This window comes from Geotrypetes seraphini, chromosome 9, assembly GCF_902459505.1.
Source record: "Geotrypetes seraphini chromosome 9, aGeoSer1.1, whole genome shotgun sequence".
NCBI classification, from domain to species: domain Eukaryota; kingdom Metazoa; phylum Chordata; class Amphibia; order Gymnophiona; family Dermophiidae; genus Geotrypetes; species Geotrypetes seraphini.
In genome coordinates, this window is record NC_047092.1 from 178,967,450 (window position 1) to 178,992,460 (window position 25,011).

The 25,011-nt window shown below is 41.0% G+C and overlaps 1 protein-coding gene across 13 annotated transcripts in view; it reads right to left on the reverse strand.

Moving 5' to 3' along the window:
- DLG1 (discs large MAGUK scaffold protein 1) overlaps positions 1-25,011 on the reverse strand; it is a 329,809-nt gene that overhangs the window by 47,048 nt on the left and 257,750 nt on the right. For all 13 annotated transcript variants that reach the window (XM_033958212.1, XM_033958211.1, XM_033958209.1 and 10 more), the window contains 3 exons: positions 21,762-21,876; positions 9,621-9,797; positions 847-916 (listed from right to left, as the gene is read on the reverse strand). In XM_033958212.1, the coding sequence (XP_033814103.1) occupies positions 847-916; positions 9,621-9,797; positions 21,762-21,876 (362 nt within the window). The remainder of the gene's footprint in view (positions 1-846; positions 917-9,620; positions 9,798-21,761; positions 21,877-25,011) is intronic.

The window sequence follows — 25,011 nt, forward strand, 5'->3', positions numbered from 1 at the left end:
CTTGAAAAAGCCAGGAGCCTGATTTTATTCAACTTGGGTAGGGTTTATGAAAATCCAGTCAACTTCTTTTGGTTGCCATCATGAATCTCCAATAGCTACCAATGAATGCTGTGAAATATCAATAGCTACATAAATATGAAAGGGTACAATAGACCATTATTTGTACTAGCATATTTCTCTTATACATTTAAAAGAGATAATCGTGTCGGCTTTAGTTTATAATCAAACAAATATTCTGGATTCAAAATATAGAGCTGTACCAAATAGTATATTTTACTATTTGTCTGAATATGAACAATGGGCATTGAGTTTTAAAATAACAAATAATAAAAAAAGCAACATGAAATCAGAGATCAACTATTTGTTTCAAAAAGATTCAACACAGTAGAGCCCTGGATTATTCATATTAGAATTTAAATCACTATTCGGCCAAATCTGAATAATGTATTCGGAGCTAAACTGAATCAAATATGAATATTCTGTACAGCTCTATAAACAGGTCCACTTTGAAAAATTATAAAAATAATTTTATTTATTTATTGTGTGTTCTATCCCATCCTCTCCAAAGAGCTCAGGAAGGGTTACAGGTTTAAGCAGCTTCTGTATTTATAGCAAGAATTCACCTGCACACATGAAAGTAATGCAACTGCATGCTTCTGAAAGAGCTCTATATGATATTCATGCTGGGTTGGCAATGTCACTGCTTCGCTGAGGATATACTAGTATGTTTGGCTACGTTAGTCTTCAATTATTAGAAAAAGAGCTCAGCCTACATGAAGCTCAGAAAATGTTTTATTCATAAATCGAAAAATGTAATGTTACTATTACATTCACTTGTGTACTTACTCCTTTGTCCCCTCTTGCTTTTGCATTGAATTTTACAGTCTTTAACCGAGCACGTTCTTTCTTCTCAACCCTGTCAAAATATTAAAAGACTACATAAAACATCTGTCAGGCTAAGAAATGTTAAACCAATTGAGCTGGAAAACAGAGAAAATAAAACATATGAAATCTGGATACAAAAAATTTCAGAACTAAAAGCTAAACTGTGCATACACCACCACCTATGCTCTATGCCACTAGCTATGCTAGTGGCATAGAGCAGCATTTTAGAAAGGACATGCAAAACAGAATTGAGATGTTTATGTTGGGAGATTCCTAATTTTGCAAGTATTTTGAAAAAAGGCCTGCAATATAGAAACCATTCTAAACTACATGTCAGCCACAGCTATACCCTGCAAGAGCACCCATTTTATGTTTCTTTAGTTGCATTTACTAGAACACTATCAGATATCTCCATTACAGCTGCCTGGTCCTCTACAGAGGAAGCCGCTTGGGACTGTTGAGATTAAGGATATATTTTGTATTAATAAAAAGCCTATTTATTGGACTAAACAAATTCAACTTGGTGTATATATATTACAATATGTGTTAGCCAACAACATGTTAATTTTTTTGTACTACTTAAAAGTACAGTTGACTCTGCTTAAGTGCAAGGCCTCTGGACCAGCCAGCAACGTGCGCTTAAACGGAGTGTGCGCTTAATTGGAGTACCACTTTATAGTCATGAAAAATCACAGTACGCTGTAGTCAAATACAACCACACTTTTATTTAGCATAAAACACACGCAAAATAATTCTACAGTTTTAGAAACAACATTCTACTGAAATAATCAGTCATTGTTTTCTGAATACAGATTGCACGATTCATGCTGTGTACATGACTACTGAAGCTGTAAACTGTCCATAGTCGTGACATTCATTTATCTCCAGATAAGCACGCAGCATGTGTAGGAACTTCAGCGCGTCTGAGAAGGAAACAATTTCTGCAGGTGTTTCATTAGTTGTGATGACTGCAACAGTATCTCCATCCTCATCAGACTCTTGGTTGTCTGCAGTGTCCTTTATGACTGTACAGATATCGGAATTAGTGCTATCAGATGATGTGAGCACATCGTTGTCAATGGTGACATACAGCTCAAGCTCTTTTGGCGAAAGTCCAACTGGGAGTTCAATGGACTCAACTCCATGCCTCTCGTACCATGTGAAGGGCATCTAGCACCGTCATTTTTCTCGCAAGCTCAGCAGCTCTGAGGCTAGATTCTGTGCTTGCATCAATCATTACCATCACATATCTTAGGACAAGTGACCTGTAATGGTGTTGGTGGTTGGTGATTATCCCCTGGTCCATCAGTTGGATCAAAGATGTCATGTTTGGTGGCAGAAACACAAGTTTGATGTTGGTTAGTTGAACCTCATTGCTGTGGGTTGCACAGTTATCACATAGCATTACAATGTGTCTCCTGTGTCTTCTCATCAGATTGTCAAGCTTCTGCAACCATTCAATCCACAGTGTCACTGTCATCCATGCGTTCTTTTTACTTTCATATTCAGCAGGCAGGCGTTTAATGTCTTTGAAGCACCAAGGATTTCGATTCTTCCCAATCACCAGTGGCTCTAGCTTTTTGCTACCGTCCATATTACAACTTAGCAGCAATGTTAATCTCTCCTTTGGCACCTTAAAGCCAACAATTTCACAGCATTTGAAAGCCAATTTTCTATCAGGGATGGCACGCCATTACAGGCTCATCTTATCGGCATTGAAAACGTTGCATGGCTCATATCTACTAATGACTGATGGCAACACTTCCATGACCATCTTTTTGAACAAAACTCATCAGCGACTCTTGAACTTTATGCCGTTACAATCCTTCCATCTCTCCAGCCATCCATTTGTTACTTTGAAGTCTTCTACGCCAAGTTCTTTGGATAGCTGTTCTGCTTTCTCCATCACCAAAGGCCCACTGATAGGCAGTTGACTTCTAGCTTCAACAAACCATTGCAATGCCTGTTCAACGTCTCTAGCCTTCCCAATTCTTTTCCGTTTCCTCGTCGGATTGATGTTGGTTTTGCCAGTCTTTCAATACGGCTTGCTTTTTTTCGAGAATCCGAGATATCTGGCTAGGATGGACGCTGTACAGTTTTGCAATTTGCGATTATCTGGAGTTTACGTCCATTGACTTTAATGTAAAACAAAAAACAACCCAAAAAACCTGGACCGTGAATGTAGGTTACTGATAACTGGAGCGTGTGCTTAACCGATGTGCAATTAGGTGGAGTCGACTGTAAATTTGAACTCAGGCAGTCCACAGGTTAAAAATGAGTTACATTTTAAAAGCTGTTCTTAAAATGAATCTGTATGTAACTCGGAACTTGTAGATTTTAAGATTCTTGCCACTTACCTCTGCTTCCAGCTGACAAAAGGGCCAACTGTACCTACCAGTGTTCCCTCTAAGGTACAGTATTCAAAACCATACTCTGTTCTTAATGTGGCCATGCATCATTCCTGAATCTGCTGCAGGAGAAATGTAGGAGTCTGTTGTTGTTAGGTGCCATCAACTCATGCTCAAGTCCTAGCGACTTGATGAATTGCGGATCTAAAAATAAATCGGTTTTGCGTTAGTCCGGAAAGGTCCTCCAGCGTCATCCCCATGGTTGTTTTCAACATGTCCAGCCATCTGATTGCAGGTCGCCCTCTTTGACTAGTTCCTTCTATCTTCCCAAACATCAAGTCCTTCTCCAGTGACCTCTCTCTTTTGATGGTGTGACCAAAATAAGGCAGTCGTAACTTAATTATTTGGGCTTCAAGTAACATAGTCGGTTTGATCTCTTCCAGAATCGATTTGTTAGTTCTTCTGGCAGTCAATGGCATGCCTAAAATCCTTCTCCTAAAAAATTATATTTGATTTGTAATGATAACTGGATTTTTGTTTATTGCCGTTCGATGTAAAATCCTTCTCCAGTACCAAAGCTCAAATGAATCAATCTTCTTTCTGTCTCATTTCCATAGTGTCCAGCTTTCACATCCTTAACTGACCACTGAGAAAATGAGTGAATGGACAAATCTGATCTTTGTTTGGCGTGTTACCTCCTTGCCTTTGAATACTTTGCCGAGAGCTTTCATTGAAGAGCGACCAAGTGCTATTCTACAAAGTATTTCCTCCCTAGTTGCTTCCTTGTTTACAAAAGAGCCCAGGAAATTGAAATGCTTTACAACTTCTATTCTATCGCCTTCAAGCTCAAAATTTTCATCCTTTTCCATGTTCATGATTTTCATCTTATGTTCAGTTCTAATCCCATATTATGATTTCCGCTTTGACTTTTCTCAGTAGTTACATGTCTTCATTGCTGCTGGTGATGAATGTTGTATCATCTGCATAGCGCAGGATGTTTATATTTCAGCCACCAATTTTGAAACTTATACCCTCTTCTTCCAAATTTGCTTTTCTGAAGGTGGTTTCATAGTACAGGTTGAACAGGTAAGGTGACAAGATGCATCCTTGCCTGATGCCACGTTTATTAGAAACTAATCAGTGTTGCCGTATTCAGTTCTCACTGCAGCTTCTTGATTTTCATAAAGGCTCTATCAGCTAAGTGTTTGGGTATTCCCATTTGCACAAATGATCCACACAATCAAAAGCTTTGTTGTAGTCGACGAGGCAAAGGTATAGGGGGTTTTGGTATTCTTTGCTCTTCTCCAATATTCATCTAACATTGGCAATAATGTCTCTTGTTCCTTGACCTTTTCTGAAACCAGTCTGATCCTTAGGTAGTTCTTGCTCAACAAATGAATGGAGCCTTTGTTGTATTATTTTCAGCAATATTTTGCAAGCGTGTGGAATTAATACAATTGTTCTGTAGTTGTTACAGTCCTTGGCGTCACCTTTCTTCGGTATAGGTATGAACAATGATCTCCAATCGATTGGCCCATGTTTTTCCCTTTCAAATCTGTTGACACAGCTGAGTGAAGGCCATGATAGCACCTTTTGAGCTTTTTATTAATTCAATTGGAATACCGTTGATACCAGGTGACTTGTTTTTCGATAAAGCTTTAATCGTGCTATGACTTCTTTTAAAATACAGTCAAACCTCGGTTTACGAGTACCGCGGTTTACGAGTGTTTTGCAAGGCGAGCAAAACATTTGTAAAATTTGTGACTCGTAAACCAAGCTTGACTCGCTATACGAGCATGTCCCAAAGTAAAACATCCCGCATCCCCCTCTCCATACCTTGCAATGCACGCTTTCTGATGCTCTTTCACTTCAGCTTTGCCTTTTAGGGTGTCCAACCTGCTGCCCCGTGCAGCCCGCTCGAGGGCAATGCGCTTGTTCCGTCTGACGTCCCTGGATGATTGCCTTCTTGACGGCTCCCTCCTTCTTGCTGTGTTTGCTCTGAGCTGCGGCGGCAGCTCCTGCATGCCTCCTGCGGCTGGCCCTGAGACGTTCCCTCTGATGTTGCGACGTCAGAGGGAGGGCTTCCGGGTCGGCCGCGGGGGGCACGTGGGAACTGCTGCCTGCCGCTTTGAACGAGCACTGCGGCAAGAAGGAGAAAGCTGGCATGAAGGTATGCAACGCAGCATAGGGAGGGCTTCCGGTTCGGCCGTGAGGGGAACATGGGAACTGTTGCCCGCAGCTTGGAATGAGCACTGCAGCATGAAGGTAGGCACCGTGGCACAGTGAGGGCTTCCGGGTTGGCCGTGGGGGGAACATGGGAACTGTTGCCCGCAGCTTGAAACGAGCACTGCGGCATGAAGGAGGAGAAAGCCGGCATGAATGTAAGCACTGAACGAAAAAGAAGTTAAAGATGTAAGGCCCCAGTGAGGTTGGTTGGCTATGGAAAGAGCCCCAGTGCCCCAGTTCTGTTCTGTTATGTCGGTCGCTGGCAGCAGTAGCAACGAATTGTCCGAGTCTCCATTATATCCTAAGAGGAACTCTGCTTTGATAAACGAGCGTTTTGGTTTACGAGTATGCTCCTGGAACAGATCATGCTCGTAAACCAAGGTACCACTGTATCTTGTTCTTCTTCGGCTTCCCTTTCCAGTTCAATTTCCCCAATGTAATACACATTAGAGAATGACATGGGGAAAAAATCTGTTCCCTTCACCGCCCCGTCACCGCCATCCCATTCACCGCCCCGTCATTGTCCCCGCAGCATCCATATAAGCCTTAGTACTCTAATATTTAGCTTATTCCGTTCTTATAAATCAAAGTTCCTGCTGCTGAACTAGAGAAAGAGATGTTCAGATGGCAGGGCTTTGTTTATAAATTTTTAATCAACACAACTAATATACCACCATAATGTTTCCGACAGAGGACAAGTATGCAATAAATGCATTTTGCTGTTTCAATGCCAGTGCTCAGCAGAACAACAGACAGCAATATGGACATTTACCTTATGGACTGGGTGATATACATTTCAAATGTAGTACTTTTTTTAATATATAAAAATAGGCTAAATTAGTTGCTGTTTTATCATTATATTTTCTTGCAATTGGTGCCACACATGATTTTAAAATGATAAACCAGTTCTGCTAAAGAGGGGAGAATACCCACAACGAAACAGTAAAGTCAAAAGAGGTACGGGGTAGGGATGGGGTGTTCACACATGCAGCAGGGGTGAGGTGGAGAAGAGGGCGGAGGAAGGACATCACCAATCCGGGTACCTCTCACCCTCGCTACGCCACTGCTTTGAAGGATAGTGGGGGAATCAGTCGGTAGGTGGGTGGGAGAGAGAGGGAGAGAGAGAGAGAGAGAGAGAGGAATTGGTGTTTGCTCTGTTGGTTCAGCTAATCGCAGCAAGGGAATCCCCAATCACCTGAGCTGGCAGGATTTCCCAAAGCCACAGTTTTGGGGAATCCTGATGGCTCAGCTGATCAGGGATTCCTCTGCCATGATCTGCTGATTGCAGACTGTGGACTGTTGTAGGCAAAGATAGATGCCAGAAATGTAAGCCAGGGGTTTTGTAGTACAAAAGTCATTGCGTCCCAGTGCTATGTTTTAGAATAATGCATGTGAATGTGGGGGGAAAATAGGTGATAAAAGAGATCATCAGACTAAGGTACTTGTCCTTTGAATGAGTGACAACTTTCCTCTTTTGCCTCCATCAACTCTATTACAAGTGATTGCCTCTACTAATCCTACCATTTTAGGGGTAATTGTTTGAATTTGTGATTGTGCATGTGCACTCCAGAGCAGCTTGTTTTTCAGCAGGGCCCTGCTTCCTGAAATGCCACTTAATAAGGATTATAAACATAAATGAGGGATAAGAATATCCTTTTCTTTCCTCCCTGGTATGATTTTTAGATACTGCAGGAGAGAGATGCTGAGGCTGCCAGCCATGATGAGCACTGGCAGACATTACAAACAAATCATTCTGTCCCAAGGCAGAGGCCTCAATATTTATTTAAGTATTTATATACTTAAATAAAGGTCCAGCAGCCCCCACTCTCCCTCCACCTCACCTTATATTCCAAGTTTGCCGGCTTCCTTTTTCCCGAGCCGCACGCATTCATAAAGCCGTGCACGCGTGGCTGCGCGAGTCAATCAAACTTCTCCTCTCCTGCAACTTCTTGTTTCCGGTTGTGTCAGAGAAGAAGATTGATTGACTCGCGCAGCCGCGCATGCACGGCTTTTTGAACGCGTGCGGCTCGGGAAAAAGGAAGCCGGCAAACTCGAAATATAAGGTGAGGTGGAGGGAGGGAGCTGGCTAAACGCTACGGGTGGGCGGGCGGTGGCTGCGGGGACCGCGTGATCCTTGATACCTCACTGCGGAGACAAGATCATTCACCGCTCCACGGGGCGGTGAATGGCCTTGTCCCCGTCCCCGCAGCGACTGCTATTTTTCTTTCCCCGTTCCGGCGGGTTACCCGTGGCTAAACGCGGTAGCCGCGGGTAAACCGCCACCGTGTCATTCTCTAATACACACTGCCTTGTTTGTACAATTTTTCCATATATTCTTTCCATCTCTTTTTAATGTTTTCTGGATCATTCAATATCATTCCATTGATGTCTTTGAGCATCCCCAATCGAGGCTGGGATTTCTGCTGCAATCTCTTAATCTCCTGAAAAGCTAATCTGGTTTTTCCATTTACGTGTTCTGATTCAATTTTCTGACAAATATCCTTGAGATATCGTTCTTTGTCTTACAGAACTTGACGTTGAAACACTCGGTTCATTTGTGATACTTTTTTTCTATCACCAGATAGTTTTGCTTTTGTAGGAGTCTATGCCACTAGAAATACTGCTCAGTGAAATCAAATGAAGCTGCGACCACGTTCTTTAAGTACGAGTCGTACTTAAATTGAGTGCTTGTGACTCAGGGGCTGCCTGTACATTTGCCACAATTTTACAGATACTTGCAATTAAGATTCAGTATTTTACACAGTAAACTATTACAGACTATGTTGAAAGACCATTTAGGTATTTCTAGAATTTTACTGGAGACACTGACTAGGTAAAACAGCCTCTAAAATCTATAAGATTTTCAGTACTAAGTGTTATACTTCTCTATCAACTTTACAATTTTCAGGGACAGCTAAAATCAACGTGCTGTTGAAAGCAAACAATAGTCTGAATTTTGGTCTGTTAGGGAAAGGGTCCTCACTACGCTCATGTCACCCCTCTCCTTAAGTCACTTCACTGGCTCCCTATCTGCCATCGCATACAGTTCAAGATCTTTATTGCTGACCAACAAATGTGTTCATTCTGCTGCCCCTCAATATCTCTTCTTGCTTCTCTCTCCTTATACACCTTCCAGAGAACTCCATTACTCTGATAAGTCACTCTTATCTTTACCCTTCTCCTCAACTGCCAATTCCAGACTTTGTTCCTTTCATCTATCTGCCCCTATGCCTGGAATAAATTACTCGAGTTTGTCCGTCAAGCCCCTTCCCTTCTCTTGTTTAAAAGCAGACTGAAACCCCACCTTCTTGATATAGCCTTCAATCCTTAAACCTACTCCTCTGCTCTCCAACCCAGCCAGGTGATTAACTGTTCCCCTTAACTGTATCTGTGACATCCTGTTTGTCTGTCTTGGCTGTTTGTCCCCGTGTCACACTCTACTCTGTAGCTTAAAAAAGCCCTTGTGTCACAGCTATTGAACTGGATGGTTGGCCTGACAAGACAGTGTCTTGGTGGTACCAAACTGATTTCAGTGTTTGATGGGACAGTGCCCTATGGAATGTTCAAACACACCAAAATTGTCTTAAAGCCTTTCCCCAACCTTATTTTGAATAACTTCATTCCAGACTTTCAGCAACTTGCGTATGGCCATGTTTAGCTCTTTGTTTCACGTTCACTCCAATACAAAAGCCAGCTTGATTCATCCAGGAATATTTCATTGGCTCAGCTATTTTGAGAAGGCTCTAAGTTAATATGGACTTAGTGAGAAAATGTTTTCCTTATTAGAGCTAATTTGAATTTGTTGTGACAGAGTGTGAAGACTTGTGTAATAAAAAACATAGGAGAATATGAACATTTTTGCAAGGTACTGTAAATTATAAGTTTTGAATGATCCCCATAATATGCTGGTGAAGTGCCAATGAAATTCCAACATGTTTGGCAAAGAAACATCAGCTAGTCAAAATAAATGGCATCTCTTTATTACTAAAGCTGAGGTGGCAAAAGTGGATGAATTACAACCTTTTGTATTTATTCACATATCGTGTTCTTCAAATACAATACAAATATTTTCAATGCAATTTACAAGTGATATTTTTCCTACCCTTGCATCACAGCAAAGACATGACCTGTAGGATGACTCAAGAAAATGAGTAAGTGTACCTGCGCTTGCTTGGTATTACTCCAATTTCATCACTCTCTCCATCTGGTGTTACTTGTCGTGCCTGCCACCATTCATCATCAGCAGCATTGATAACATGCAAAATGTCTCCAAATTTGAAATTTAATCCTTGGCTGGGAAGGCCACTGTCTTTTGTCTTGTCATAGTCAAAAAGGGCTCTAAGTTTCAGAGAAAAGGAGGAAAACCACACATTTATGCTATTTGCGAATCAGTTTTGAAGATAATACATTAGTAATACAAAACTTCAGTGAAAAAGCATGATACATAACATAACCTAGAATTTCTAGACCGCATAACCATAAGTTCAATGCGATTTACAAAAGATTATAAATGAAGCATTATAGAAAGAGAATACAATTATAAAAAGAGAAAACAATAGAAACTATTCAGTCAAGTATCATTTATGCTGCAGATTTAACGCATTAACGTGAATAACATATAAAATTTTTAATGGCTGCTAAAATATTTGTTCAGTTCAAAAAAAATCACCTTATCTTCATATAAATAAACAAGCAGATACTATCATGTTCACACAGTGACTCTAGACTTCTAAGTGAATGCTCAGACCCATAACCAAACTCTAGTGAAAAATCACGGAGTCAGTTATAATAGAGACCATCATAGCAAGTTCACTGTCTCTGCCACCTGCTAGTAAACACCACTATTTATTTCCAATCTTGATAACATACAAGAAATAATGGGTGACTTATCTGAATGCAGGATGGCACAGCTTATGGCAGTTGCAATGTGTTAATATTTTAAATACGTACCTGAAGCAGTTAAAGAGCAGCAGCAGTGCCATCCTGCATTCAGATAAGTCACCCATTATATCTTGCAAGTTAAATCAAGATTTGAAGTAAAATAGTGGTGTTTACTAGCAGGTGGCAGAGACAGTGAACTTGCTGTGATGGTCTCTATTATAACTGACTCCGTGATTTTTCACTAGAGTTTGGTTATGGGTCTGAGCATTCACTTAGAAGTCTAGAGTCACTGTGTGACCATGATAGTATCTGCTTGTTTATTTTCATTTTCATTAACCAACTTTTATCGGGGGTAAGTGCAAGCGTTAAAAGTAAAATGGAACAGACATTTCTCTATCAGATAATTCTAATACAGCTGAAATGTTCATAGGATCTTGATTTATTACTTGTTGAATATCTCGAGTCTTATTCGGTAAATAATACACTTGCGTAATAGGTGGTAATTCAGACTCAGGTATTTCCAATATTTTTTGAAGATATCGTTTCAACATATCTTTAGGTGTTATCATAGAAACTTTTGGAAAGTTGATCAATCTTAAATTATTATTCCTAGAAAAATTCTCCAATTATTTAATTTTCCTTCTTAAGCTTACATTATCTTTAATCAAAGTCTCCTGAAGTTTCTTTGATAGTCCTATATCTTCCTGAAGATTATTTGTTAAATCTTTTTTCAAGTTCCCAATTTCAGTATCATGATTCTTAATTTTCCCTTCTAATTGTTGAAATTGAGAGTTAAAAGTCTTTCCCAAGTTAGAAATCAAATCCCAAAGGGATTCTAATGTAACTTCCTGGGGGTTTTGAGGTATGAAAGCTTGTAAATTTCTTCCAAATTGCTCCCCAATTGCAGTCTCTCCCTTTCTCTGTTCCATCTGGGCTATTCTTACTCCACCAGATGTTGAATCTTCACTTTCAAAGTTCAGGCTCTCTTGAGAAAACTGAGAGCATAAACTTCTGCTCTCTGGATCGACTTCTCTGGCCTCAGGGGTAGAATGTCCACCATCTCCTGGCAACACTCCCTCCCTCGGGGGGCTAGTAATGCGAGGTTGTAGGGGAAGTGCTCTGGTGTTGGGGCTGAGTGTTGTTTCAAGCCCCAAGGAGGCTGCCGGCATCTCACCTCGTTGCCGCGCCTCCAGCGGGGAAATATTTAACCATGATTAATGCAGCAGGCAGAAGGCTGGCTCTTCCAGACAGAAACATGAAGTTACATCAAACTTTTATGTTAACTGACTGTTTCTGGCTCTGGTAGAGCCAGCCATAGGCTACCGCTCTTCCCTCCCCACAAAGCATTTGGTCTCACCTCATTCCATGGAGCTGCATCTCTAGCCTTGCACAGCCAGGCCAGTGCAGGTCCTTGAGAATCTGCACATGCTCAAGGCTTGCCAACTTCTACCCCCACCAAACTTCCTGTTTTGGAGAGAAGGGGAGCTAGCTGGCCGGTTGTTGAGCATAGGCAGACGCTCAAGGCCATGGATCGGGTGGGCTGTGCAATGCAACTCAGAGTCACTGCCCTGCAACTGCCCCAATGCCAGTTCCTGCAGCTTTTCTCCACCCTGGGCCACCCAGCATTGAGGACTCACCCTGGGAAAGCCCCACTGCATTTTGTTTGCCACCAAGTTAGCCCTCTTTGTTTTATTTTTTTTTTGGGGGGGAGGGATTTACTACAGTGGAAAAGAGAGGGCAGATGTAAATGGAAGGAGGAGTGAGTGCAGAGAAGGAGAGGGCAGACATTGGATGGAGATGGAAGGAGGAGAGAGGGTAGACATTGAAAGGGAGGGTGGGGATAGGGCAGATATTTTTAGAGGACATACACTGTATATTGAATGTATAGGCGACATAAGAACATAAGAAGTTGCCTCCGCTGAAAAAGACCAGAGGTCCATCTCGCCCAGCGGTCCGCTCCCACGGCGGCCCATCAGGCCTATTGCCTGATCAGTGGTCCCTGACTATTCATATAACTTGCCTCTCACTCCTATCCCTATAACCTACCTAATCTAATCTAATCTAATCTAAACCTTAAGTTTATATAAAGCATCATCTCCATGAGAATGGAGCTCGACACGATTTACAAGAACTTAAAATAGTGGGTAGAGAAGAAGAAAAAGGATTACATGAACTTATGTGTAGAAGGGGGGAGAGAAAGGGGGGAAGAATAGAGCTACAATTTGCTGAAAAGCCAGGTTTTCAGTTGTTTGCGGAATAACTGAAGGGAGCTCAGGTTCCGCAGCGGGGTGGTGAGGTCGTTCCAAAGACCTGTGATTTTGAAGAGAAGGGATTTTCCCAGTTTGCCTGAATAGTGGATGCCTCTACTCCTATCTGTACCCCTCAATCCCTTTGTCCTCTAGGAACCTATCCAAACCTTCTTTGAAGCCCTGCAACGTGCTCCTGCCTATCACAGCCTCCGGAAGCGCGTTCCATGTATCCACCACCCTCTGGGTGAAAAAGAACTTCCTAGCGTTTGTTCTAAACTTGTCCCCTTTCAATTTCTCCGAGTGCCCCCTTGTACTTGTGGTTCCCCATAATTTGAAAAATCCGTCCCTGTCTACTTTTTCTATGCCCTTCATGATCTTAAATGTTTCTATCATGTCTCCTCTAAGTCTCCGCTTCTCCAGGGAGAACAGCCCCAGCTCTTTCAGCCTGTCAGTATATGAGAGGTTTTCCATACCCTTTATTAGCTTAGTCGCTCTTCTCTGGACTCCCTCAAGTACTGCCATGTCCTTCTTGAGGTACGGCGACCAGTACTGGACACAGTATTCCAGATGCGGGCGCACCATTGCACGATACAGTGGCAGGATGACTTCCTTCGTCCTGGTTGTGATACCCTTCTTAATGATGCCCAACATTTTGTTTGCTTTCCTTGAGGCTGTGGCGCACTGCGCCGACGCCTTCAATGTTGTGTCTACCATCACTCCCAGGTCTCTTTCAAGGTTACTTACCCCTAGCGGTGATCCCCCCATTTTGTAAGTGAACATCGGGTTCTTTTTCCCTACACGCATGATCTTGCATTTCCCTATGTTGAAGCTCATTTGCCACTTTTTGGCCCATTCTTCCAGCGTCGTCAGATCCTTTTGGAGATCTTCGCAGTCTTCCGTGGTTTTAACCCTGCTGTATAGCTTGGTGTCATCCACACATTTAATGACCTCACATTTTGTTCCCGCCTCCAGGTCGTTAATAAATATATTGAACAGGAGCAGTCCCAGCACCGACGCCTGCGGAACTCCGCTCGTGACCCATTGCCAGTCTGAGTAATGACCCTTTACTCCAACCCTCTGTTTCCTGTCTGCCAGCCAGTTTTTGATCCATCGGTGGACCTCCCCTTGCACCCCGTGGTTCCATAGCTTCTTAAGCAGTCTTTCGTGTCATACCTTGTCGAAGGCTTTTTGGAAGTCAAGGTAAATGATGTCTATGGATTCCCCTTTATCCACCTGGCTGTTTACCCCCTCAAAGAAGTACAATAAGTTTGCGAGGCATGACCTACCCTTGCAGAAGCCATGCTGACTCGACTTTAGCTGTCCATTGTTTTCGATGTGCTCACAGATGCTTTCCTTAATCAGCACTTCCATCATCTTTCCCGGGACTGAGGTCAAGCTCACCGGCCTGTAGTTTCCTGGGTCATCCCTTGAACCCTTCTTGAAGATGGGCATAACATTTGCTATTTTCCAGTCCTCCGGAATCTCTCCAGTTTTTAAGGATAGGTTGCATATTTGTCGAAGTGGCTCTGCTATTTCTTTCCTTAGTTCCTTGAGTACTCTTGGGTGAATGCCGTTCGGACCTGGCGATTTGTTGCTCTTTAGCCTGTCTATCTGCCTGAGGACATCCACTTGGCTCACTTCTAGTTGGACCAATTTATCATCCTGATCTCCATTTACGATCTCTTCGGGTTCTGGAATATTGGTTTTGTCCTCCTTCGTGAAGACTGACATGAAGAACTCATTTAACTTGTCAGCTATCTCTTTTTCCTCTTTTACCACTCCCTTTCTGTCTCCATCATCCAAGGGTCCCACTTCCTCCCTTGCCGGTTGCTTCCCCTTAACGTACCTGAAGAATGATTTGAAGTTTGTTGCTTCCCCCGCCAGTCTCTCTTCATATTCTCTTTTTGCTTTCCTAACCACTCGGTGACACTCCCTCTGGTGTTCTTTGTGCTCCTTATGGTTGTCATTTGTTTGGTCCTTTTTCCATTTTTTGAACGATGCTTTCTTGTCACTTATCGCCTTTTTCCACTGCATTTGTCATCGACACTGGATTTTTTGTTCTATATTTTTTGCACCCTTTCCTGAACTTTGGGATGCACAGGTTCTGTGCTTCGTGCACCATGCCCTTGAGTAGGGTCCAGGCTTTTTCTACGGATTCCATCTTCCTTGTGTTGCCGTTGAGTTTCTTTCCCACAATTTTCCTCATGGCATCATAATTCCCTTTTTTGAAGTTGAATGTCGTCGTTGTGGTTCTTTTCACCTTTGATGATCCAATTTCTAGCCTGCAATGGATCGTGTTGTGATCGCTGTTTCCTAGTGGGGCTAGTACCGCCACCTCTTTTGCAGGTCCCCCTAGTCCGTTGAAGATTAGGTCAAGAGTGGCATCTCCCCGTGTTGGTTCCGTGACCAGCTGTTCCATGAAACAGTCCCTCGTGGCCTCCAGGAATTTGGTCTCCCTCATGCAGTTTGAGTGCCCAATACTCCAGTCTATCCCGGGGTAGTTGAAGTCCCCCATCACCACCACACTTCCGCTCTTGCATACCTGCCTCAGTTCAGCCTCCAGGTCCTGGTCGATTTCTTCCGGTTGTCCAGGTAGGCGATAGTACAGTCCCAATTTTGTGTCTGCTCCAGTTCCTCCTGTTCCTTCTTATAGGGGATGCAAAGAAGGGAGAAGGTGCCCAAAGAGGGGAGGGGTGGACGAGAGGGAGAGATAGGTGGGATGAGACAGAGAGAGGTAGGGCATCTTTTAATCATGCGACTAATCACGATTAAATTTTTAATCTTCCTGCAGACCTAGTGTAAATGTTTGTTAAATTACCAATTGAACTTTGGGAATTAAAAATTATATAAAAGAATTGACACCTGCAAAATACCTTTATAGTTGCTCTTATTTGGAGCAAAATTAAAATGTCATACAGTTAAAATGTATTAAAAAAAAAAAAAAAATCTCCTAGTTAATTCAAACAGCCAACAGCCGACTAATTACATTCTTCAGCACTAGCACCTAAACAAATGTCAAGGGCATGGCGAGAAAGACACCAAATACAGCAGTGGTTCCCAACCCTGACCTGGTGGCCCACCAGGCCAATCGGATTTTCAGGATAGCCCTAATGAATATGCATGGAGAAGATTTGCATGCCTATCACTTCCATTATATGCAATTCTCTCTCATACATATTCATTAGGGCTAGCTTGAAAACCCGATTGGCCTGGTGGTCCTCCAGGACAGGGTTGAGAACCACTGAACTACAGGACACCCCTATTTACACAGGGTTGTACTGCATGCTGTGTAAGCGATGTGGCCACAGAGGGCATAAGAAAGACAGGGTCATAAAAAGTGCTCCCCATCCATCATCCCTGTAGCAGCCACAGTGCAGTGGGTAGGGCAGGGACACTAATGGGAGTGCCACACAGGGAGTGCTCCTGACATTTTGATTTTTGCATCCAATAAAATTAATTTTATACAGATAAATCTCTCCAATGCTTCTGGAACACATTGCCGGAGGATGCGGTAAGAGCAGTTAATGCAGCTGGTTTTCAAAAAAGGTTTGGACATCTTCCTGGAGAAAAAGGCCATAGTCTGCTATTGAGACTGACATGGGGAAAGCCACTGTTTGCCCTGGATCAGTAGCATGGAATGTTGCTACTATTCAGTTTTTTGACAGGTACTGGTAGCCTGGATTGGCCACCATGGCGATGGGATACTGGGCTAGATGGACCATTGGTCTAACCCAATAAGGCTATTCTATTCTTAAGGTGTTAGACAAAGAATGCTATTTTTATTCAGTGATTGAAATGTTCACTTGGTGATATAAAATTATTCTTACATGGCATCACTATAGCAACAGATCAGAGCAACTATTTTTTTATCCCAGGTTTTATATACAAACACTCAACACTACTTGTATACCTGACAAGCTGCGAGTGCAAACTATGTTTTGCTCCATTAAGAACATAAGAATTGCCGCTGCTGGGTAAGACCAGTGGTCCATCGTGCCCAACAGTCCGCTCACACGGCGGCCCTTAGGTCAGATCAGTGCCCTGAGTCTAGCCTTACCTGCGTACGTTCTGGTTCAGCAGGAACTTGTCTAACTTTGTCTTGAATCCCTGGAGGGTGTTTTCTCCTATAAAAGCCTTTGGAAGAGCGTTCCAGTTTTCTATCACTCTCTGGGTTAAGAACTTCCTTACGTTTGTACAGAATCTATTCCCTTTTAAACTTTAGAGAGTGCCCTCTCGTTCTCTCTACCTTGGAGAGGGTGAACAACCTGTCTTTATCTACTAATTCTATTCCCTTCATTATCTTGAATGTTTCAATCATGTCCCCTCTCAGTCTCCTCTTTTCAAGGGAGAAGAGGCCCAGTGTCTCTAATCTCTCACTGTAAGGCAACTCCTCCAGTCCCTTAACCATTTTAGTCGCTCTTCTCTGGACCCTCTGGAGTAGTATCGTGTCCTTCTTCATGTAAGGTGACCAGTGCTGGACGCAGTATTCCAGGTGGGGGCGTACCATGGCCCGGTACAGCGGCATGATAACCTTCTCTGATCTGTTTGTGATCCCCTTCTTAATAATTCCTAGCATTTTGTTCGCCCTTTCGCCCACACCGCACAGACGGCTTCATTGACTTGTCAACCAGTACTCCCAAGTCTCTTTCCTGGGGGAGTCTCTCCAAGTACTGCACCGGACATCCTGTATTTGTGTATAAGATTTTTCTTACCGACATGCATCATCTTACACTTATCCACGTAAAACCTCATTTGCCATGTTGCGGCCCATTTCTCGAGTGTGTTTATGTCACATTGCAGGTCTTTGCAATCCTTCTGCACCCTCACTACTCTGAATAACTTTGTATCGTCTTCAAATTTAATCACCTCGCTCGTCGTACCAATTTCCAGGTCGTTTATAAATATGTTGAAGAGCACAGGTCCAAGCACCGAACCCTGTGGCACTCCACTCATGACGCTTTTCCAGTACAAGTATTGCCCATTTACCCCCACTCTCTATTTCCTATCCGCCAACCAGTTTTTAATCCACGTATTTCACCCTCAATTCCATGGCTCGCAATTTTTCAAAGTAATCGTTCATGCGGGACCTTGTCGAATGCCTTCTGAAAATCCAGATATACAATGTCGACTGGGTCACCCTTGTCTATCTGCCTGTTTACTCTCTCGAAGAAGTGCAGTAAATTCGTCAAGCAAGATCTTCCTTTGCTGAAGCCGTGCTGGCTGGACCTCATCAGATTGTGTCCGTCTAGGTAATCAATGATGCGGTCCTACAAACATGGTGAATTCTTCTTTTTAAAACATGAAGAGCAGCACCACGCTTTGACTCCTATATGCTGCTGTATATACAAACACACAAATATACACTGGTAAGCAGGACATGAAAGTGAAGCTTATGAACAGATAAATATGTTAATACTGAACAGCATGTAAAGCTTTACAAATTATGCAATCCTAAATTAACCAGCTGATTAAACTGGCACCAAGCAACCTTAAGTATATGTAGTGAAGGCCTGTGTGTCTACAAATTCTTCATCCTCAGAATGACATATTCTTTATTGGTAGCAGTGACTTGCACATAATACTGGTTGCTAACATTTCCATATGTAACGTAGGAAATAGGGTGCATCTTTCATTAAATGTGATGCAGAGTACATTACAAAAACAAAAGAACGCAGCTGAGTGTATTATGGACAACTACATGGGAAAAATTCACAGGCTATGTATCAAACATGATTAGCATTTACTGTTAGGACATTCAAATGCAAGACAACTAAAGCAGCTGAAGAAAGTCTCATGCATACCCATTTTATAAGACACTTGTCTACAACTAGCAAGACCATAATTGGTCCTTTTCCTTTTCTAAAAGCAGCTGTCTTTGGATCAAGCATGCTGACTGATTTTTAATGAAGGGGAGCCTGCTAAAACATAGCCTTGGAGGCTGAATTACCTGCCCATTGTCTGATCCACATCATGTGTCGACAGAAACAGAATAAGTGGGGACTCTCACAATGACTCTAATTACATCAAAAGTGCATCAGTCAGAAAGTCCACCCTACCAGCATGGGCTCAGGTAATGGCTCAGCCACTGTCATGTCCAGGGTTCGCAGCCATAAATGGCAGGCGTGTGCTATGAAAGAGGCAGCTGACACCGCCTTAACTCCTAGGGTCAGGGCCTCAAACTTCCTCCTGAGGACCACATCCACTCTGCAGTACAACTCCTCCCTCACTGGGTAAGGATGTACATTTAATCACCTGTGCCAGAAAGGGGTCTACCTTTGGCATAGTAAACATTTGATGAAACTCTTGATCCAGAGGATATAGCCTAGTCATGGCTTTCATCTCTTTGAGGAAGCATTCTGGTACCTCCTAGGGCCCCTTAACCAGGGGTTTCATGTCTGAGTGCCAGGGGCTGAGACAGGACCCCATTCAAAAGAGAACAATGAGATGACAGGGGCTGAGGCGGATTAATCTTGAGCTCACACGAAGAGACTCAGTAATGTCTTGCAGGGCTGAAGATTTGAACAACTGCCATATGGAAGGATACTCTCCCAAGGCTGCAGCTGGGACTCCAACCTGATCCTTAACATAGGAGGCTGAATCTCCCCTGAATCCTTGTCCAACTGATGATCAGTCAGATTTATCGTCTGCTTTTGACACTATTGACCATGATCTTTTAATAAATAGAATTCAATCAATCGGGATAATAGACCAAGTCTTACTTTGGTTCCAGTCATATTTCGATCACCGCACATCGAGCGTCTCTTTCAATGATGCTACTTCCAATAGTTTTTCTCTTCCGTACGGAATCCCACAAGGTTCAATACTCTCACCGATTTTATTTAACATTTTCCTAGCTCCTCTGTTGACACTGTGCCAATCCATTGGATTTACAGTATATGCGTATGCAGACGATATCCAATTACTACATCCAATTAACACCAAAAATCCACAAGAAATAATAACAATAAATGAGAAACTGCATCAAATTTATCATTGGCTTGAAACCAATAGACTCGCTTTAAATATTCAAAAATCAAATCTTATGTTCTTTCCCTGGAAAGATTGTGAAATACTTTCTTCACCTATAACTATCAAAGGCATTTCTTTAAAGATGGCTAAAAATATCAAAATACTAGGAGTTACCTTCGACAATAAATTGTCTTTTCACGATCATATAAGTCAAGTCGTAAGATCTACTTTTTATAGACTTCGTCAGATTCGATCGATATCAAAATTTTTATGTTCAAAATCATTGAATATCTTAATTCATTCTCTTGTAGTCTCCAAACTAGATTACTGTAATGCATTACTTATAGGCTTACCACAGAAAGAACTTAAGCGATTACAAATAATCCAGAACGCCGCTGTTAAATTAATTTATAAAGCCAAAAAATTTGATCATGTCTCACCCCTACTTAAGAAAGCCCACTGGCTTCCAGTAGCACACCGAATAATATTTAAACAATGTTTACTCATTTTTAAAGCCTTAGAACATAAAACTCCAGCTTTTATATTTAGACTTTTAATACCTTATACTACCTCTAGATCTCTTAGATCTCAAGACCAGCAACTATTAGTAATTCCTTCACTAAAAGTTATCAACACAAGGCGTAACACAATCTTTTCCATAACAGCCCCTCAATCTTGGAACAATCTTCCACTGTACCTAAGACAGGAAAAAAACCTAGCAAAATTTAAGTCCGAACTTAAAAGTTTTCTATAAATAGATGCCTTTAATGACTAATCTTTCTTTTCGCATTCTTAATTCAAAAGGTCATTTGTCTTTGTCTCCCTTCCTATTGTTTTTCCCCTGAATTAAATATTTTAAAATTGAATCAATGATTTTAATACTGAATGTAACCATTAAATAATTTTCCTTTTGTCTCATTATAATTTGTTGATATACCCTTTAAATGTAATGTTATATTTGTATTTTAGATAATCGTTTGTTTAATTTAATAATTGTAAGTGTGTTACCAAAAATTTTTTATTTATTTGTACATCGCCTTGAATTTTGAATAGGCGATAAATCAAAAACATTTAATAAACTTGGATAAACTTGGAGCTTTGTTCCCATAGAAGCAGTGCTCTGAGGATTCTTAGAGGTGTGCACGGAGGACCACTCTTCAGTAGACCTAAATTGCATATTTTAGCAATGTGCATATGCCCGCCAGAGCAGATTAATGAACTCTGGGATAAAGACCTTTCTAAGTAACTCTCCTTCCCCTTTAGAAGGGAAGAGATGCTTCTTCTTTGGCTGCAGAGAATCTACAAAAGTTCGGAGCACTGTGCCACTGTTCCGGGGCTACTGTGAACATGCTTGCTCCCCTAACAGGCTCAAAAGCTGTGTACCATGCCGTAGAGGCTGTGTGGGAGCTAAACTTGAAGTTCTTGCCTCCCTGGTTCGCTCAACATGGCACAAAGGCGCTCATCTGTTGCCCATCCTTTGCAAACAAGGCATGATATAGGGGTATTAAGAGACAGAGGACTCTATCCCTGGCACTTTGGAAGCAAAACGAGGTGTTTTGGAGAAGCTTGAGAATTTAGCCCCCCCTCCTTCCCCCCCCGGGAAAATCCAAGCTGGCCATCGCTAATGAACTTTAGTGCTAAAAACCAACTTAAAATCACCTCAGGGCTGACCAAAAACCTTAAATAAAACCCCTGGATTTTAGAGGGGGACCAAGGCCCTAGCTGTAGAAACAGTTAAAAACAGGCTTTTATTTTTGCTGTTTTTTAAAATCATATCAGCACTACAACCTGGACCAATATAGCTTATGAAAACTAAAAATATAGTATGTGCATGAATTGCACCAGATAAAATAGAACATAAGCCATGCTGAAATCTATGCATCATGCACAAGGCACAGTCTTAAAGCCTGCACCATTCATGCAGGGCTCCAGACAGCATGTGATCAAGTATTTTGTGTTGTTTGACACTGTCACTGCATTGTTTTCAGATACACAGTCTACAGATCAATGGGCTCCTCTTCTCTCCCCTACCTCCCCAAAATAATTGCATAAATCTGAAGAAAAACAATGTTCAGTGGGAATGATGAATGAACTTCTGTCAATGGAGAATAGTACATTTAAATCAGTACCTGATTGTAAAAACCGCTTAGATAACCTTGATAGGCGGTATATAAAATCCTAATAAACTTGTAAACACGTTTACCTGACATAGAGAGATCTCTTCTGGTTTGTTCGTAAAGACCCTGACCCTGAGCTGATGCTGCTGTTCATCATCTGCTCTCGTAAGTCGTGTATTTTAGCTTCAAAACGACTATATTCTACAAGGAAAATGGAATACAAATAAACTAGTGTACTTTATTTTGCACATATAACAGCTGTTACCTTAAGGTTTAAGACAATTTACAGTTTTACTATATTAAAAAAAAAAAAGCCACACACATGCTTTTAAGTAATTTCAACAAGGGAAATTTTTTTTATATTTCTCACAGGATTTTAAAAAATTAATTCTGTTTAACAATTTGTTCAAGCTCTACCTTTTACTGCTAATGTAGGTATTTTTCATGGAAATGATTGCCATCTTTCACTATTTAATCTGGTTTTCTCTTATTAAAATTTTATTGTTGCAGACATAGTATAGTCCCATGAGCTATCAGACACTTGGTTATTTAATAGAAATATTATCAATTTTCAAAAAACAAGCCAACCATTTGTATGGTTTGTAACCAAATTTGAAAATAAAATTGTGCCATAGAGTACAAAATAAATGGTGTACTTCATGAAAATATAAACTGAAAATGTATACTGCTTTACATCCCACTTCCCAATGGAATTTTTTTTAACTGTCCCCCTCTTATCTTGGTTTGTATATCCTAATCAAAAAAAGTGATGCCTAGGCAAATGCGAATCAGTTAAAGACTAACAGTACAGGTATCCTGTATTATTTTCCACAAATGCAACACCAATTCATTGGAAGAATTAATACTCCTCCTTTCAGAACTCCACTTCACATCAACCATATTGTCCAACAACTTTAAGACGATTCTCACCTCACCAAAAGGAACCAAGTACAAATGTATATTCAACTTATTGTTTACTTATGTTGCCATCAAACTGAAAACATTTTTGGGGGGGGTGTGGCTTGGATTCGCAGCGGGATGGTCGGGTGAAGACTGAGCTCCTCAATTACAGGCTTTTGAAAGTTGTTTATAAGCTATTTAATTTGTCGGTATCTTTATGAAAATCGGGGAGTCTGTTAAGTAAGTGGCAACGAGTAAGCAGATGAAAAATGAAATGGCTGGCACTAGTGCGGGAAGTGCAAAAAGATCATAGATTGAGCTGACGACACCGTCTAAAGTGCCGTTGCCCAAGGAAAATAATTAAAGAAATTGTCACTGACAACACCTTAAAACTACAAGATCTTACTAAACGAATGGATAATCTTGATCTTAAGTTTGAAAATATGGATCAGAGAATTACTGCAAATGAATTTGAAATTCAGATCTGTAAGTCATATAGAGCACTTGAAGATGTTATTAATAGAGGAAAAAGGAACAATTTACGAATTATTGGGATCCCGGAGGGAATTGAAAAAAAAAAAGATACAATCTCCTTCCTTGAAAATTTTTTACTGAAGATCCTGCCTCTGAAGTCAAAATATCCTCTAGAAATAGAGAGAGCTCACAGGATCCCTTCAAAAAGATTTGCAAGCTTACAGGGGCCACGTCAATTATTTTTAAACTTCTAAGGCATCAGCAGGTCATGGAAATAATTTGGCTTGCTAAAGAAAATAAAAATTTAAAAAGTCAGGATTCAAAGAGTCACATTTTGCCTGATTTTGCAAAGGTCACCGCGGAAAAAATTATTGGATTTGAGGCCACAAATGAGAAGTTTGGGAGCAAGATACGGCTTGCTATATCTGGCTATAATGAAAGTTACTTATGCCAACAAAACTATGAGCTTTGAGGATCCAGAGAAATTAAGGGCCTTTTTGGATACATGTGAACAATCGATGATTTCCTAGAGAAGAATTTAAAAGGGAATCTAATGTCATATCTTTTAATTATTTTTATAGTATTTAATGTTTTTATGAACAAAGCTGTGGTTTTTTAATTTATAATTTGAAAGATTCGAAAGATGGTTCTTTATTTGAAGTAACTGTACTAACGGTTTGAATCTAGGAGCTAACAGATGGAACTTGATTTAAACCTTCACAAAATGCTCGACTATTATTCAAATTAGATGGTTGCCATGGCACAGGGTGAACTGAAGAGATTTCATCTTATGGAACTGGAATATGGAATGTATTACATCATTATTCTTGGGTGTGAAGGTAATATCTTGAATTTCTTTGGATCTCTGATGTGACAATAACGGCTGTTATTATAAATACTGGGCTAAGTTACTTTAAATATTTGCTAGTTCTACTGGGCTCGTGGTGAATGGCAGCTCAGATGCAGGCAGCCTTGTCTCGTTACCTGTCTTTGTGGGAGAAATGAAGAGGAGTAGAAACAGAGCCTTTTCTATGGCTGGCCTTTTGCTCCATGGCGAGCGAAGATTCGATGTCGCTTGGGAAACACATGCTGTTTTGGCTCTTCGGTCGCTCTTTGAGAAGTAGATTGGGGCGGCTGTTTGCGTTGCTGACGTTGACGTAAGCCTATTTCCTCCTCCCTTGTTTAATAGGGGAGTGCTAGGAAATGCCGACGATAACGTCGCTGTGTCATCGTTTTGAGGTTTTGCTTCATGGACGCGTGTCTGCATTCTACTGGCTGAAGAAACTGTAATAAAACTCTCTCACTGATTGGTTTTGTTTCACCAGTGGGATGAGGAGAGATTGGTCTGATTCTGCAAAAAGTTAAAGTTATCACCGAAGAAACTCAAACGCAGCCTCATTTATTGTTATTGGCTTCATCTGTGCTCTTGGGTTTTCACTTGGAGGGAAGGATCTTCTTTCATGGGTTCTTCTATGACAGGATGTTATGTGATGTAAAAACATTTTATTGGTTTCTCAGAATTTAGTATTGAAAATTTAGCTTATGGGTATATGTTTTTCCCAACTAGAAGGTATTATTTAAAGGATGAAATAATTTATTATTTGGAATTGCATTGATGCATTGAATTTTTATTTTTGAGGATAAATAATTTTAAAGACTCCTTCGATGTAGTCAAAGGTATATTAAAGTGATGTTTTTAAATCGATTTGCATCAAATTTTAGATTAATATTTATGATAGTTCACATCTATGAAAGATTTCTTACAGATATATTAAATTCCTGTGATTTTATTCTTAAATATAGAATATACTCAATTAATTTATGTTTTAAAGGAAGACAAGGATGGATATAAGATTATTTATCTAACTAGCTATTGATATTTTATATAAAAATATTACAGATTTTATGGAAATCTTCAAAGGTATAGCATTAATTTTAGTAGGAATAAGGAATTTATAGTTC